The 18,661-nt window shown below is 41.7% G+C and overlaps 1 protein-coding gene across 4 annotated transcripts in view; it reads right to left on the bottom strand.

Annotated features, from left to right (window-relative positions):
- Positions 1 to 13,538: 13,538 nt before the first annotated feature.
- Positions 13,539 to 18,661, bottom strand: part of GLB1 (galactosidase beta 1) — a 50,761-nt gene continuing 45,638 nt past the window's right edge. For all 4 annotated transcript variants that reach the window (XM_054815669.1, XM_054815667.1, XM_054815668.1 and 1 more), the window contains one exon: positions 13,539 to 15,113. In XM_054815669.1, the coding sequence (XP_054671644.1) occupies positions 14,853 to 15,113 (261 nt within the window). In that variant the 3' untranslated portion in view covers positions 13,539 to 14,852. The remainder of the gene's footprint in view (positions 15,114 to 18,661) is intronic.

Below are 18,661 nucleotides of genomic sequence, written 5' to 3'. Positions count from 1 at the left end.
GGCACGGCACATTGTCCTCACAGATGTGATGCTGATGGCGCAGGCACTGTGAACTTCTGAGCTATGCATCGGTCAAGTGCACAGACTAACCTGGAAGCCAGACAGTGCACTGTAGTTATACTTTTTTCTTGGTGATCTTTCTAGTCAGTGAGAATAAACGGGTCCTTTTGAGAAACCTTACTTTCCAGACCAGGGGAAGGGCTGCCTGTGCTGGCCTGGCAAAAAATGATGGTCAGCAAGCAAAAAGCAAGCCGTAGGCTCTTGACAACCGTGAGATAAGTGAGGTCCGGGGCTAAGAGTGGTGTAGAGGAATGGCACCGAGATGGCCAGCAGCTCACAGGCTGGTCCAGCTCTGGGCACACACCCTGTGGTGGGGGAGGACGCCGAATCTGCTCATGTGTGGAATTAACGGGCCGCACCCAGCAGCCGTGCAGCATTGCCATAAATGGAGCTAGCGTAAAGCCCCTTTTCCACACAAAACTCAAAGGTGCTTCACAACACTGCTCGGCTTTGTGCCCCACAGCCTGTGCACATGTGCCTTTGGTGCAGAGGGTGCCTGGTGCAGCCAGAGCTCCCTGGGGCGAACATTGTCCTTGTTTCTCTGCCCAAATAACCTCTTCCAGTCCTCCCAGCTACTCACAGCTACTCAATGCGTGTGCTGGATGAGCAACTGAGCTCAAAGTTGTGCTCTGAGCGAGTTTGCTGAATTGGGTGCAAGGGGGAGCTCACCTTTAAGTGATGGGCTCAGGAATCCAGGTCCTGGGACTAGAACTCACAAACGTGGGTGGTTTTGTCCTCTCTGTCACCTGGAGCAAACCTTCCTCCCCCACGCACCGAGCTACAGCGGATAATGTTACTCCTCTTTTGAGAGACAGCTTTGAAATCTGCTGAAGAGAAAGGACGAGATAATAGTATTAATATAAACAAATCTAAAGCAGGGATTTTCAAAATGTCAGTTGACCAAAGGTGTCATTTTAGCTGGCCAAGAGTTTCCAAGCAATGACTGATGGCATGAGCAGACCTACTGAACCATAAAAGAGAATGGATAGATATGTGAGTGAAGCAAAGCTCACTTGACTCATTTGTAAACCCACACTTCTACATCAGGGTTCCTTGGAAGGCCAGCCTCTATCCTCTCTTCAGTTGAGCTAAGCTGCCATAGAAAGGTAGACAAGGGGGAAAAAAATAATCAGCTTAATTATATTAAATACAAATAATGATGAAAAGGTAAAAACAAGTTAGTTGGCTTGTTTCATACAGCGCTTGGGCCACCACAGTCACTTCCTAAACATAAAGCTGAATTACACACTTATCTTATACTTTGGAAGACAGCTTCATCCCTTTTGATTGTGCAGAAACAGCAGCATGGTCAGCAGCCTCCTCTCAATCTGCTCCTCTCAGTCTGAGCGCCAGTCCTGGAAAAAAAGTAAGGAATTGCTATTCTCCTTCCTACTCTATTACTGCTTGCCACTGCCCCAGCACCAGCTCCACACACCTGGTCTGAAGGACAGTGCAATTCAACAGGCACTACAGTGCTCCTCTGTAACCAGGATGCTTCCAGTCTTAGACTGCCAGCAGGGATCTACACTCACACATTTTCCTCCAGGAGCTCTTAATGGTTTCCAGTTTTAGCCAACATCTCTCTCAACACAGCCAGAGACCAACCTCATCAACTCCCATCTCTTATGCATATATCTCCATTTGACTTGATTTACAGTTAGAAATCAAGAGCCTTTTAGCAACGTCAATCAAAATGATCATTAAAATGGTGCTTAAGGCAATGCCTACAGAGCTCAAAAGGACTTCGCTACTCTAGGCATGAAAGAAGCTTTTAAGTAGGAGACTGGAAATATAGTCAGTATAACTGCAGTGAGATTTCTACCATTTGCATAACTGAGAAGACCATTCAAAGGTGATGTAGTACTGGTTGTTATCTGCAGTCATCTTACTGTAACACAGCAATGTTGCATGCAGGTACCACTGGCAGTCATGGAGAAATCACTCCTAATGGAGCAGATTGATAGATTTTTTTAATGAGGAGACACCAAGTTAGATGCTACCAGGATGATTTTCTTTTTCACAGTCATTCAGCAGCAACATCCATCAGAAAAATCAACAAAATCCCATCTTGTGGGACAGTCATTGAGTCAAAGACACTTCTCACAGAAACGAGGCTCAAAAGTGGAAAAGCCCTTTGTCTGTTCCAGACCAGCAAAATCCAAGTCCTCTGCCAACTCCTTGACGGAGCACTGGCATGACTGACCAATGCTGCTGTTTTCTTTCCCTTGGCAGAGCGTATCCCTCCACATATCCCTCATGTCCTCAGTCACAGGCCACGCTCAGGCTTTTGTCTTAATTTATTTCTGATCCTCCTTTGAACTCTCAGAAATGGTAGCATATGATATCTCTACTGAAATGAGTAATTAATGTCTGCTCTTCTGCATCACAGGCCACTTGCCCTTATATTTTAAAAAAGCTGCTGTGTTATAGCTAGGGGAGCAGAGGCACAGAGCAAGAGCTCAGACATTATGAGCACAATGCACAATTCTGACAGAATCCCAGGGCCCGCCTAGATCTCCTTGGGGACGATTCACATTTCAGCTTTGTGAGAGGGACTCGAGGTAAGAGCCGCCCACACTGTGCCCTTTCTGGTAGCCAAATCTGGTGCAGCCAGGAAAGTCCCTGTCTAGATCCAGGTTTTGCGACCACAGGTTAATGTGAAGGGTATCTGGAGATATGTGGATGAAGATGACCGGCTAACGCCATTTTCCAATAAAAGAAGTTCCCGCAAGAGAGAAAATTCGTTCTCTGTGTAAATGCAGCACAAATACATGATTTATCAGTGTATCATCCTCCTTTAGTTTTTGTGTTGGAGTTTTTTTTTTTTTTATTTCAAGTCATCTTGGAAATGTTGAAGTTTCTCTGGGTTTTAGCTTCTTGTTTCTGAGTAACAGCATGCGTTCAGCATATGCAGCTCAGTAACTGCACTCTGCAAGCTCTTTATGATTTCAGGTGTTGCAAGATAAAAACTACTAAGGCACTGAGAAATTTTTAAAATTCCAAGAAGACGTTTGTTTCCTTGCTTTTGCTTTTAACTACTATAGCAGGTAATCAAGAATCTGATCTGCAAAAATCTGATGTTTCCACAGATATGAAACCCTCATGAAAAGCACTCTCAGTGCTACTAGCAATCTGTAAGACAACAAAGACTGAATGAAGATTGACATTATCAGATCTGCTCGTCTGCTGAAAAGAGGTCAGTGGCATTTGATCAGCATTTTCTGAGAAGCTCCAAGCAGCCAAATTTAGGAAGAGACTTTTGTACCTGGGACAGTGATTGGAACAACGGGTGGACATGCCTGCATGAAAAAACATTTTGCACAGGAACTTTGCACTCCTTAAAATATCTCCTCAGAAGTACTGTAGTTTGGGCAGGTAGATCAAAGAGAGGGTCCCTCCCTGACTTTTAACCTGTAGCTATCACACACAAACAGCAGTACCAGCTAGCAGTCATTTAACCAAAGCAAAGACCGATCACAACTGATCCCCGTACTTGCTCATAGCTGGCAAAATGAAATTTGACAAGACCACAACCACAGACTGATTGGTCTTTCCTGCCAGCAAAGTATGTGGAAGGGTGTTTTTACGCATGTAGAGAAAAAAAAAGAGAAGGATGGCTTCTCCTGTTGCTCACGCCCTTGTTGCTCATTCACAAGCACCAGGAATGGAAAGAAAATAAGGCTGGTGGATTGCAGGGAACAACGTTATCTGCAGGCCCTGCAGAGAAACAGTGCTGAGAAGCTGCAGAGCACAGGTCTGCCCTTGCTATCAAAAATCTTGTTTATGCTTTCTAGAAGAGCAAAACCCATAGCACAAGGTGTCACACACAACCCTGCAACACTACAGAGAAGTGGCTGAAGAGTTTACAAATGGACAGAAAAAGGAAGTTTGGATTTAGGCTGGTTTGTCCTCAGTTCTGCTTCACCAACCCGTCCTTGCATAACGCAGGTCAGTACTCGCTTCCTTTCCTCAGAAATATTAGGGAACCCCCAAAATCCCCCCATGGGGAGGCTGGCTCCCATCTGCTCCTGGCTTTTTGCATGAATGCATATGTATGGTCATGCTACAACCTCCTCTCCCACAGTCACATGGAGTTGAGAGCAAATCCATTCATTTCCTCACCAGCTTAAGCTCACATTCTCTGCACGCAGCGGTCACGCAAGTAGGATGCCTGTCTGGTGACTACCCTGGCAGAGCATTTTGCATTTGAAGAGGCAGTTTCATGAAAATTTGAACGCTGGAAAGAACAGATGTTTGGTGGCAGCTGCATTGGCTAGTGATCGAGACCTTTTAACCCCACGTTACTGTTTGCATTTTGTTTCAGCTTCAGATTAAAACTATTTTAGAGTAAGCGCAGCCGATTTTTCAACATTATTGAAATCAAATATTTCACTATTTCTGCTCTGAATTCTTAATAAAATTTTATTCTGATGGGGAAAATAATTTCAAAAGTCCTCATGTAACCAAAAATTGTAGAAAGAACTCATGGATTTGCCTTATTGAACACATTTTCTGTTAACGACTTCAATAGAGTAAATTTACCACATTGCTCAAGCAGTAGCTTATTCCACATACCCATAGGAACGTGCCAGAATTTGGAAAAAAGCGAGCATTAGAAGCAAAATTTTAGTGAAGTGATGAACGTTACTGTAGAAGACTACCAGACAGAAAAAGGGGGGGGGGGGGGGTGTTGTGGTTTTTTTTTTTTTAAATATACTGACTAGCAAATGAACTTTTACACTAGAGTGTAAAAAGCTACAGTGTTTCATAGACTCTATCAAAATGGAAACATGTGAGTAAAATATATATGATCAAACCTCAAATTAGTATTTATTAAAGGTCAACTCTTAAGTGATAATTATTTAACAATTTGTGTCAGGGACTGGAAAAAGCAAGGTCAACACTAGATACCCAAGATTCTGCAGAATTTTTCTGTGCCTTTTTTGGGGTTTTTTTGTGGGGTGAAGTGGTGGTTTTGTTTTTTATTTTTTGGTTTTTTTTAATTCCAGGAATGGGTTTGTACAGATGCAGGGTAACTACCAATTGTGTCATAAGCAGAAAAAAAAAAGCTCACCTTTTCTTTCACCTTTTTCACAATAAAAAACTCAGTCATAATATGACAGGACAGAATGTGGCCTGGATTTTCAGGAGGGCACATGCCCAATTCATGAACGGTCATGCCAACATAAACCACTGGGTATGTATAGGCTTCCAGGTTCCTGGAAAAAAATGTAAAAAGAGCTCTAGAAACGTCAACCACTTGCACAGAAATAGCTGTCCAAAAGCTGACACTCCCTAATAATGGAGCAAATATGTAGCTAGTATCAACATTTTAGTGACACCTCCTAAAAGAATCTGCCATGTTTTCTAGACCTGAGGTCACAGGATCCCACAAAGTTACTGCTTTGGCAAAAGCAAAACAAAACACAGAAAATAACAATAAAAATAAAAAAAATAATCAGTGAGATACCTCACAGCATAAGCCACGTCTGTGTGGTCAGTAAATGGCACAAGCTAGATGTGTCTGCTCCAACAAGAGCAGCAGTTGAGGACCAGGTATGTGAGACCTTGTACAGACCCACCAGCCAGACGTGTCCTTTGAACGAAAGGGCGCTTCTCCTTTGTGACAGCAAACGCAGAGAGTCCCACACAGATAGACCGTGGTGCACAGGGGTGGAACACAACTGGCCCCAGTCGTGTTCGTGCAGACAATGCTTGTGCTTAGGAAAAAACCTCACGTTTTATTACCTGCATCTTACTAGATGGCTTCCACTGTCTGCACTGGTTTCCTTCTCATATTGGGCCGCAGACTTCAACCAGGCAGAAGTAGCCAAAGCATGTCCATCACTACCTATCAACCAGAGTAGATATGCCCAGAAGAGACTGTAGCACCCTTATCCTTTACTTCTCCCTGGAGAAACAAAACAAAACAAAAACAACAACAAAGTGCATTTTTAAGGTGCTGTTTTCAGCCTTGCCAGGGATCTCCGTCAATTCAACTCTTGCATCTGCTACACGGAAATCAAGACTCTTCCCTCCTTTGTAACACAAAGCATTTTGCAGATGAAAAGTACTGCAACGAAACTAAGTATTTATTATTATAGAGACAAAAATCTGTGTATTTGTTGCTAGATTTCTTGTCTTGTCTCAAGACATCAAGAACCATGCATATTCTTTCACTCACAGCCCAAAAAGTTCCATCTCCTTCCACAGAAGATGAAAATGACTTCATAATGCATTATTCTAAAAAAACCCCCAAAACCCACCAAGAAAAAAATCCACCTTTGGTTTTGAGCAATTTCTTTGTAATGTTTCTCAGACAATGGGTCCTGAATCATGAATATTTGCAGACAAAACACCCCTTATAGACTTGCTTGCCTGATTTACTTCACATTTTGACGTTTGTAATCAGCAGGGGGTTTCACCAATTTGCATGAACACACTAAAACAAGTAGCAGGAAAAAACGAAATACTTCATAAGAACAGGAACATTCTTTCCAAGTCAAACCAGCATCACATTTTCACATCAAAAGGCATACAGCCTGACAATAAGTAAGCAAGCCCCGAAATCAAAATACAGTATGAAGCACAGACCAAGGTTGTTAAAAGAGAGCTGATGCTTTTAAATAATCTCAATTGTTGTACACTAGATTACATTGTGGAGCGTGAGCTTTAGAGTTCAGGGGGTTTTTTTTTTGCAAACTGAGTCACGGTGAGCGAGCAGCTGAATCAGCAGTCAAAGCTGAGTCTCTTCTACTGAAAAGACTTCACCTGAAAGTTTCAGAAATTCAGAAAGAGATGATCAGATATGCTGACATTCAAAAGTGGATACAGGGCTAGATGGACCTTAGTCCAACTCAGTACCATTATTCTTATATGAAAAAAATACACTTTTATAAAATGAGAAAAAGAAAACTAAGTCAACAAATATGAGCTGAGCTCTGCGTATTTTCAAAGCCCTCAGCCTCTGAGACAAAAGCATTCGCACGTGCCGCACCAGTGCGGCAGACCCTTGACAAACTCATTACACAAAGAGAGAAGAAACAGTGGGAACCTCTGAATGTTCTTTCACCCACCTTAGATGACAAGTACAACAGTGTGGTTGTAATTCTGAAGAAGACACTTGCTCACCAGAAACAGTAGCGAAACCAAACCAGGCATCATCAAGCCTTATTATTTTGTGAACAACTGAAAACATGTGATACGTATCAAGGACTGTCAGAAAAAGCATGGTTTCTACCTTGAATTGCAAGGGCAAAATGGAAGACAAGACTGTGATAAGCAGTTGGGGAGCACGTACCAGCAGAGCTAAAGGGTACTCGCAACCTTGTGGTGAGGTGGATTTTTGTTAGGATTTGGATATAATTTCCCCACTCTGCACATCCAGCCAGGAGAGCTGAAACTTCACCCCAGTTCATCTCCTTTCTTTGATGTAAAATTTTCCGCTTGTAGCTATGAAAATCTGAAAACTAGAGAGCTCAGCATCATTCACCTTTGCCAGTTCAGTGAGATGCAAGGCCACAGCCTATAGCTGGTCGATGGTGGCTGGAGGCACCAAATGGGAAATTTTTTTCTTTCCCCTGTTCACTGCCAACTTGCTTGGGTTTGAAAAAAGAAAAAAAAATATTAATAAAACACAGCAAACAACCCACTATTTGCCTGACACATTATTATGCTTTCTCACGTGTCTTCACAAGGCTTCTCATCCAGATCGTTTCGTAACACCGAATATTCTTGTTTGCTTGTGTCTCCATAGTGCTTAAACATCCCCTGTTTTAGCACTGTAGGTACAGTACAAAGGAGAAACAAACTTCAAACTTCATTCTACTCTGGCATCTGATTTACTGGCACCTTCTGTCCAAAGTCTCTTTATTTCCTAGGATGGGTGACCAAGCTTAATTTTGGGGTGGTGGTGGGCTGGGGTGTGTCCCTTTTTTTCCAATAAAAGGCATTAAGAGGAGTCCAAAATTTGGCTAATACTAAACCACCAACTGTCTTGGTGTCAGACAGTTAAAATTAGAAAGGATCTGGAGAAGCTCTAGGTTTTCTTCAACATCTCTGAAGCCTTTGAGTCCAAACAGACCTGAGAGGTTAGACATGAAAAAGTAATAAAAAGAGCTGTTTCAGCAGATACTAACCAGCAGCAATTTTCTTCTATTCCAACACGAGCTAGGTAGAGTCAGTGCTTTAAATAGACACATCTGCAGTTGTCTACATTTGGCTGTAGTCAAAAGACTCACATTGTTTAAACTTCAGCTTTTGAAGTAGATACTGCTCTGGATCAAAGGACCAAAAGAGCAACAGGAATGCACCGTAGCAGAAGTCACTGCTTTGGCAAAATTTTGCAGGAAATCACGCTAACCCCTCATGAGTTCAGTCCTAGGTTCTCAGGTTCTTCAGCACACCAGATCTACCTATTCATGAGTCATTATTCAAATCACGTCCTAAAAGTGAGGGGAAAAAACGTAATCAGAAAGCTTGGAAGAAGGTATGTCGTGTGTGCAGGATCCAGACCGATCTCTCAGAGCCTAGTCTTCTGAGACGCCTCGCTGGCATAGCAGAGTGTTTCAACATCCAGAAATAAAATTTAACATGGACGAGGCAAGAAAGGGGTGCAAATTTTCCTTCTGTGTAGCTTCTTTCTTATCCCCTGTGTGCCTGCTGTGAAAACAGCAACTAAAATTTTCACTAAACAGGAGAAAGGTTACAGTCTAAAGCTCAGCAACAGAGCACGAGGAAGGTTAAGAGTAAGCTATTAGTTTCTTTTCCTCCCCCTCCTCAACAATTCTACCTATGCTTCAGAAGACCCCTTCACCTGTAGCGCAGGAACACGTCCAGATCCTGCAGCCACCACACACAACACAAAGCCATTCACCTTCTCCCAAGGCAAACGCTTTGGAGAGTGCTATTGAAGAAGTCCACAACCAGGGGAGACTTCTGGCTTAAATTTAGACTAGACATCCATAGAGAGTATTCACTCTGTGCACCTGACCAAGAATTGTGGGACTTGCGAAAAAGAACTTCTGAGTGGGATTTGGAAGAAAGGGGAAACGTATAAGCAAGCTGGAAGCAAAGGCATTTTCCATCCAGCGTGCAAACTAGGATGGATGGGTGGAAGGGAGGATCAACCCCACTTCAGACAACCAAAGACACATTGAAGAAAATTTCCCAAGCTTCTTTACACGTAAGACTTTTCTAGTATGAGAGGAAGAACCAGCAAGACTTAAGGAAGAATAAAACAGGAAACAGAAGAATAATTTCTTAGCTATAGCATTAGGGGGATGAATAACAATTGTGAGGCATTTCCCCACATTGTGCTCAGGTCTGTGGTCTGACCCACAAACACAGACAACACTGACAATACTCAGTTAGTATTAGTATACAAGCACCAAGTTTAAAAAAAAAATAGTGTATACGCTTACACAGACTGAAGAACAATAGAAAAATCCTTTCAAACCATCGAACCATAGATACTGGCTGCATTTTCCTACTGGATTTGCACCAGTATTCAACAGAACCACTGAACTTAACAAAGGTCCTTTCTGTTGGTGTTTCAAACTCAATTCCCAAATCCATTAGGGAGTCTTTTTTCCCCCTTGTGTACAAAAAAAAAAATTTAAAAAAATTAAAAAGGCTAAATTACAGTCATGCAGCTGTAAGCACGTTACCAAAGTGCAAGATAGTGACCTTATCGAGATGCTTACAGAGTCTGCTATGAACACATGCTGGGGAGTTTCATGAGTGAGACTGTGCTGCTCATTAAAACACTACAAAGTGACACCTTCCTAAGACCCTGACTTTGGAGTCCCATCTATATACTCAACTCCTGAGGGACAGGTGTATATGCTAAAGTCCAAACCAGGAATTAAGGATGTTGCTGATTCCTTGGCCACAAAGACCATATATCCTACTGAAAAGAGGTTGCATTACCAAGGGCCTGAAACTAGCACTGGTTCTGTGAAACCTCTTCTAGGTAACACACACCTTCAAGACTTCAAGTCCCCCCAAAGCTAGGGACTCTTGTTCACTACTCCCATCTTTGATAATGTAACAAGCCACAGAAAATACCTTATGAAAAGGGATTTTTAAACATATGTATTTTATTCAGCCAAAGCATGGCAAAGATCCCCGTGACATGTTTTCCAACATTTTTCCATTCAGCCCTTTGCATCAAGTCTCAAGATCATCTATTCCTGCCCAGTTTTGCCTTCTCGTTGAAGGAGAACCATTAAAGCAGATCTCATTCTTCTGTAGTTTTCAGTTCCCTTTGTCATGCAGTCTTCCAGCCAGGACCTTGAGGCTGGCTACCACGTTTTTAACTCCTGGCCTGTAAGACAGCTTTCTTGCAACTCAGTCATTTCTTCCAAAAAAAAAAAAAAAAAAAAAGCTGCTGCAGCACCTGGGCCAGATCATTCAGGACCTCCTCACCCTTACACATCCTTGCTGAGTCTTCTCTATGTTGCTCTGCACCTCTTAAAATTTCTGTAAATCCAGTGCATCAGGGAGATAAGAAGATAATAAGGCACAAAAAGTTTCAGACCACAAAGACATACTTCATGTTGGCTGTGGACAGGGAAACTGATAACTGGCTCACATACAGCAATGAAGACTTCAGTTAGCTGTTGACAAGTTTCCTAACAGTAAACACTGGACTAGCTTGACTAGGGAAGCCTTGGGTCTCCATCACAGGAAACTTTGAAGAACAGGTTAAACAAATACACTGGGAATATTTTAGATACAGATGACATTGGCTTAGGGTAGAGAGGCATACGGCTAGATCATTTCTCACAAACCGTAATTATATTATGAATATAAGGGCAAGAGTCATATCATACATAGGTTAAGAAAGAGAATTCAACTGCATACTGCACACTCTTCACCAGTTCATGTTCACCTACTTGCTCATTCATCTGGGTAATCACATTTAAAAGGCCTTCATTCATGCATAGGCAGGATTACAGTCTAAGCTTACAAACCTCACTCCAGGGCTGGAAAAAATGTCCGTGCTAAGCTGAGCCCCTACAGCTACAGTCTAAGGGCAGATTTCAAATGGCACTCCCCTACAGAACTGCAAAGATCACACCTACCTTCCAGATGGGACCAGTGTAAAAACTCCACTTCTTACAGCCTGATTCTGACTAAATACCAGGTTTGCGCTGGTCTGCTCAAAGCAAACACTGTGCCCATTATTCAGCTGCTATGCCAGAAAGGCACTTGCAAATTCCCAAGGACAGGCAGGGGTGAGCATCTGAAGAGCCACAGTTTTAGCATTAGGAATGTTCCTTCTTGCCATGCCTTCAGGAAGCAGCTGGCTCCACCAGACAGACCATCCCATTGAGCTTCAGCATCTGGAACAGATCACACAGCTACACCACAGATACTGACCAGGGATCTGACAATGTTTTCACATCATGCCCTTACAAAACCAAACTGAAACGTGGTCAAGGTGAGCCAGCAAACTCCCCACAGCCGCTCTTCTCCCATGCATTTGGCCTTGAGTCAGAAGGTTTCATTCTGATTTCATTTCCACCCCTAGACACGGATGACAGAACCACATTTGAGGATAGGTTAAAATAACTGACCTACTCGAGACTGCAAAGGACCAAATGTCTGCTTGCTGTCCCATTTTGTATCACATACCGAGTCCCAGGAGGACTGCATGCCAAGGCTAGGAAACCCAGGATAAGCCCCAGCCATGTAGTAGCAGCAGTGGTGTGGGCACAACGACCCAGTGAGACATGGGCAGAGCAGAAGACCCTCCCAAGGCACGTGCTTGGGTAAAGCAGCAGGTTCTTCTTGGTAGTGCTGTACTCTGAAGGCCCATTGTCAGAGAGACCTCCCTTCTGCATACTCCTAAATACTGCACCGCTTGGCAACCTCTAGCAGTGTTTTCATGTAGGTAGACCAGGATTAGGAATTAGGGCTCCAACTTCCAGTTCCTTTCTGTAGACAAGAGATCACTTCACTGAAAGCAGTAAATAGGCAGGTGTGTTAATGCCCTACTTGAAAAACTTTAAGCCTATTTTTTCCATGTACTTGTTAGTCTTATATCTAACCAGATGCACGTTTGTAATCCTCAATGCAAAGCCTTTCTGCTTGTAATATTACAGAGAGTTACGGCAAAAAGTGAAGTCTCATGGATAACACTACATTTTCACAAGTATAATGTAAAATGAAATGAAGTTAGAATGAGAGCTAGGGGTTCCACTCCACTGACAGCACTAACTGCCAGAAAAATAAAAATACTCCTGGCTGTTAAAACACTGAACTGTTATAGAGGAATAATACCTAAATAGCACTGCCATTCTGCATGCTTCAAGCCACAAAACCCACAACTGGTATTGCACTAATTCTGTTCCATTCCTTACTTGCAAGGACTGGCTCTGAGGTATTTAATATTTCATAATAAAATGCTTGCAGAGCATGTTCTGGGGTCTGCACAGGGATGGTGCCGAGAAAAAACACAAATCTGGGGTCAGGGCAGAACACACGCAGCCCCCAGCCATTAGACTTCGCATCTGAGGTGAGAATTTAAGAGTAGAAGCTCTGTGGCTCAGGTGAACCACACGTGTCTGGTTTGAAAGCCCATCAACCACATAGCACAGATGTAGGTACTCAAGGGAGTGGTGCTCTTTTTCACTGTCTCCTCAGGTGGCACTAATAGTCCTCATCAGCTGAGAAGAAACAAGTTTTTGCATTGTCCGTCCCAGAAAAGGCTGGCACTGACGGGGTCCACACAGCCCATAATGACTATTTTGTTTTGCTTTGCTTTGCACACATCTTCTGTGCTGGTTTTGGTTGGGATAGAGTTAATTTTCTTCATAGTAGCTGGTATGGGGCTGTGTTTTGGATTTGTGCTGGAAACAGTGTTGATAACACAGAGATGTTTTCGTTACTGCTGAGCAGGGCTTACACACAGCCAAGGCCTCTTCTGCTCCTCACCCCACCCCACCAGCGAGGAGGCTGGGGGTGCACAAGGAGTTGGGAGGGGACACAGCCGGGACAGCTGACCCCAACTGACCAAAGAGATAGTCCATACCATAGGACATCATGCTCCGTATATAACTGGGGAAGCTACCTGTGAGGTGGGATCATGGCTCAGGAACTAGCTGAACTGGCTTCAGGTGGTGAGAAATTGTGCTGTGCATCACTTGTTTTGTACATTCTTTTATCACTATTATCTTCCTTTTCTGTCATATTAAACTCTATCTCAACCCACAAGTTTTACTTTTTTTTTCCTTTTCGATTCTCTCCCCCATCCCACTGAGGAGTTGGGGGGCGTGAGCGAACAACTGTGTGGTTGTTTTAGCTGCCAGCCTGGTTAAACCACCACGTCTTCATAACACAGAAAACAAGTAAGACATCAACAAGAACTCCTTGTCCATAGAGACTTTATAACCTCATTTCTCCTTTAATACTGTAACTGCTCATAACTTTTCCTCACCCCCTTTTTCCTTCCCAAACAAACACAGGAAGGATTTAATCTTTAAAGAACCATTTTAATAATGTCAGACAAAAATCAAAGTAAGAAACCACAGATTATGAAAATACTTGATTCCATCATCTCAAGCTTTTGTTGTTAAATCTCACCACGGAGTTTGCATGACTGACATAAAACCCATAAGAATCGAAAGATTCAGTTTGTCGTATAAAGTCAGCTTTACTGACAGAGATTGCACATCATTGCGAGTATCAGGCACTTACACAGATCATCAGTTTACTGGAACAAAACAGGAGGTGTGAATTACTGAATCAAAGAGAATTAAAATTCTTTAACTTAAAGCCTTCCAATTCGAAGGTGCGCTGACCTATGAAAAACAGGTACTCCAGGCCCATTAGAGTTAAAAAAGAAAAAAACCACACCAACAAGAAAAAGAAAAACAACCACCAACAAGAAAAAGAAACACCAACAAAAAGAAAAAGGATCCATTAAAAGGAAAAATGGCTTATTTTAAGACTACATCCTGCAGGCAGGTTAATCAGAGGCTATGGTCCAACGAAAATAGCCAAAATTTTACATTATGTGCTTGTACTTATCAATTTACTTAAAGTCTTCAGAGACAGCAGAAAGGAAGCATTAAATTGGCTTTCCAAGAAGGGACAGATGCAGACTACAAGGTCCCTCCACATTACTGCTGTTTGGATCAACTTACATTTGAGCGCTCTCTTCCACAGTTCTTCCCACTGCTCCTGTGAGAAACCGATGGAAATTTTTCCAAGGTCACTTGCACAGAGATGGTAAAAAGAAAAAAAAAACAACCAACCAAACCCAAAACCAAACAGCCACAAAAAAAAAAAAAAAAAGAGATCTGCTCAATGTTGGCAGCAAGCCCCTTCAGACCATTAACCAGATGATAAAATCAGCTGAAAGCGTCTACTCTATTGGCAGCTCTGACCTACCAGTCCACAAGAGTAAACAGCAAGCTAGTGGGACTGTGCACCCCTTTTGTAGGCTCCTCTCCAGTTGCAAAACATGTTAAAAAAGAAAAGCATAAGAGGGTTCATGTAGTCTAAGTAGCCTACAAGGACTACATTTTTACTAAACTGATGCAAACGTTATCTTCCAGTTGAGTTCAATTTCACAGTCCAAGGCAAATTCTAAAGTGACGGCTTTTATTTTTTAAGAGAATTTCCGTATTTAACTATGGCAGATTTTAAATAAAAAGTCTTTGAAGGATTTAAAAAGTTGGCTCAGCTAAACTTACTGATTAACATTGAATCTTTAAAAAGGGGAAGTGTGGTTTGAGGGAAAGGGAAGCAAAGTGGGGGAAGATAAGGAAACAGTCAAATCATTATAGATGGTTCAGCCATATGTCTCTAACAAAGAGTTGAGGGGCATCATTTTCATACTGTGTGGTTGCATTGATATTCGGTTTGTCTACAAATTCTATCTCGCATGCCTGGGTGCTGCAAGGAGAATGCTCCAGCTCCAACACTGTTATGTTGTTTGACACCGATGAAACAAGTATATTCCTTGGAACAAAAAGGGTCAACTGAGGACCACGGGCCGGCCAGTAGCGACCCAGATTAAAGCCATTGATCCAAATTTGCCCCTGTTAAGAGAGAAAGAAAAAATAATGACATTTTAATAATTTGATGGAGATCAAATGCCAAAATAGCTTTAAGCATAACGCTCCTCACATAGTAACTGAATTTCCTCCATCCTTCAGTTTTATAGAATGTAAGGACAGAAAATCTGTTCAAGAAAATGTTAATGACAGTCAAAAGAATCTAAATTCCCTGATGAGCTACAGGCATCATTAATATTTAAAAAGAAAGCAATCAAATACTGCAGTAATTCCAAATATGACAATACTTAAGAAAACAGATTTGCAGGCTCCTGGCACTGAATTTTACACGAAGTTTCAGACCAAAGCAATCCTGAAAATTGTATTTGCTTGAAGCCGATTGTTAAAAGGAGAAAGAACTCACAAAAGAAAAAAGTATTTCCTAATTCTGTTGTGGCTGTCGGTACAAGTGTAAGACTACATTATCATTACATTATGGTAGTGCCTTCCTGTTGCATGATTTCATGAAAATGAAACTCTTTTAAGATTCCTTCCCAAAAGCCAGATGCCTAGTTCCATTTCAAAATACACATTATTATTATAACATTAGAAATAAATTAAGTTCAAAAGATAAAACAAAATTGGGCATGAGGAAAAAGAAAAAATCAAACCAGTCATTTATACACTACAGAATAGACACATTGAAGTGACGCAAATGCAGATTTTTCCAAAAGGCTATAAATTGGTGAGTTGCAGAACGTTCAGTGAAACTGTAAATGGACTCCTACTGAGTTGAGCTCAATCTTGGTTCATTAAACAGGACATAAGGGAGGATATACAGCTGATTTGGACAAATAATTTGCTTTTACAAATAATTTGCTTTTACTCCTAAGTGTCTTTTCACCGTATGTCAGACAAGAGTTTAGTGGACAAGAAAAGGGATGGGAACAGATAACTGCATCTGTGTTTTCCCTCTTGCTTTGGCCTTTGGTAATCAAAATATAGAGGAAAACCAAACTAACTCATAGCATTGATGTACATTGATAAAAAATAATAAAATAGACTGAATCAGTGGAAAGTAAGGACTTTTACTGCACTCCTGGTGATTTCTACTAAGATTTTCTAGGACAGCTGAAATCTGAGTAACACCTTTGAAGGATTTACAGAAGCACAATTGTAATATAGTGTGTATTGTTGTTCAAGCTGCTTTGGAGGTGTTTTTCTTGCGTTTTCAAGTACTTATGAAAAATTTTATAAAACTCGCAAGAGAAATTTTATAAAGAGTTGGTATATTTGCAAATGCAGGTGAGACACTTTAGCTCTGTATCCACTTCCTGCTTTCAGATGTATCTTGCATAGTTTTGCCAAGGTGTTAAATTTCGACCTCAAACATTTTTTTGATTTTTTTTAAAATCAAGTTTATCTTGTTTTGTGGCTTGGTTTTACTGGATTAAAAGGCAAGAGAAGAGCTATTTATTCAAGATCACTACTCTGCTGCTGTAGTAGTTTTAGAAGAAAACATGGCATTAATGCCATCTCCCCACACACAAGACGAATTCACGAGCATACCCACCAGACAGTACTCTACCTACTACAGAGAGTGACTGTAACCCTAGGGGAAGCAGGAGTCAACTGCATTAGAGGTCTAATGCAGGAGATATGATCAGACAGACCTTTGTTTCTGATCTTAATCAGTCACTGGTTGTAACTCATTTTTCCAGTAAAGCTACGAACTTAATTTCTCAATTCCAAACTGTCCTTATTAACACTGCAGTTTCTAAAGACTGTACAGTCAGGAATTTGTATGCCCTAAACCAGCAAATGATGACACTATACACACTATCAATAAATAAGCCCTAGACAAAATAAAGGAAGGGGGATCTCTATCTTCAGTAACAAGATTTCCTTTAGCACCGTCAGCAGCTACGACCCATGATTCCACAGAAATCAAGAACAGTCCTGACTCTAAATCCTCTTTTCTGTTGAAGAAAAAAAAAATCTGATAAATCTAACCATATATGTACATTTAAGGGCATCATGCTCCCTCAAGCGAGGGTGGAGGAAGTTTTATTAATAGTGAAAGGTTTAAAAAATACTGAAGGCAAGCGACCTGCGACATAGGTCATGACTGTTGATGCTGCACCCTTCTTCCAGGCTGTCCAGTATGCCATATTCCTTGTCTTAATATGCAAAGACAGGTTCATCATTAGAACTATACGTTTTCTTGGTAAGTGTTGTTTCCATGGTTTTCCAACTACTCAGACAGGTGGATTTTAACCCCTATTAGAAGTCCCTCTCCACATCTTGGCATCAGCAATTCATACAGTGCCACTCAAAGAATTAAGGCCCAGATCCAGTGGGAGCCGAGTGGAATTTAAACCCTTAGGGCCCTCTGCCTTACAGGCATTTGCTAATTGGTAATGTTATCTGGAAGTCTCAGTTTCTACACCCAGTATCACCTCAATCTTATTACTTCTGGGTATCTTATTTAAAACTTTGGTCCACTCCATATAAAGCTTGAAGGATCAACTCAATAGCCCTACTTACAGTTTGTCTGGGATCTCTTCACCCTGACTGCTTTAGAGGGTATACAAACTATGTAAAACAGAGGTTCCTATGTTCAATAGATCAGAGGAAAAGATTCCCACCAATACATGAGAATTCATGGACTCATTTCCCATGTCAAAGATGAGTTTGCCAACAGGCAGGTATGGTCATCTTGCTTCCTGAAGATTTATGATTCATCGGGTAACAAAATTTACTGCAAAAGTGTCAGATACCAGTCCCTGTGCAAAGAGCTATCTTTGGATTTTATTCAGTGATTGTGTAAGATATGCACACATATAGGAAGAGGGACTAAGTCAGACTTCCTCATCCAAGCTCAGTGCCAGCAACACTAAGTGACTGAAATGAATCACAGTTTTCTGCATATTGGGAAGTGCTTAACCAGTACAATACTGTAGACAGATTATCAGCAACTCCTTCTCCTACTCTATTTTAATAGCAGTAAATTGTTTCAGAAAGGAATAATTTTGCTACCTAACACTGACACAGGCATTTCCCTGAAGCCTGGACTTAAATGGCCTCCAAGAGGAGCAGCATTTCAGTACACACATTCTGCTCTCTTTGCCTCCCACCAGCTAGTTGAGCTGGTCCTTACCCATCCCTCATGCTGGCTGTTTCAAACACGGCACTGTGAAAACACATTCTTTGCTGCTCTATCTACACTTCAGCTCTATGAGAAGTTCCCATAAGCAGATATCTGCCCACAAGCTTCTCACAGCAGTGCTCTCTGATCCGCTCAGTTCAGTTACAGGTAATCTCCAGAAAACAAGTAGTAACATCTCCCATGCATTGGATCCATATCTATGGGCACAACACCAGCAGTTGTGTCCAGCACTCTCTGTGCTTTGTAACAGAGTCCACAGTTCCTCACACACCACCACAAATATGGTCTTACTTTTAATCAATCAACATAACCAGGAAAGTGTCCTGTAACATCTCACTTCCTCCAGAATAAAAAATTGTTTTATCTCAAGGCGTGCATTCACTCACTCTTTCCTAAAAAGCTCCACATTTCAAGAAAAAGAAAA

The sequence above is a fragment of the Grus americana genome, chromosome 2 (assembly GCF_028858705.1).
Source record: "Grus americana isolate bGruAme1 chromosome 2, bGruAme1.mat, whole genome shotgun sequence".
Classification (NCBI taxonomy): domain Eukaryota; kingdom Metazoa; phylum Chordata; class Aves; order Gruiformes; family Gruidae; genus Grus; species Grus americana.
The sequence above is the reverse complement of the archived record's forward strand: the minus strand, read 5'-3'. Positions and strand labels throughout refer to the sequence as shown.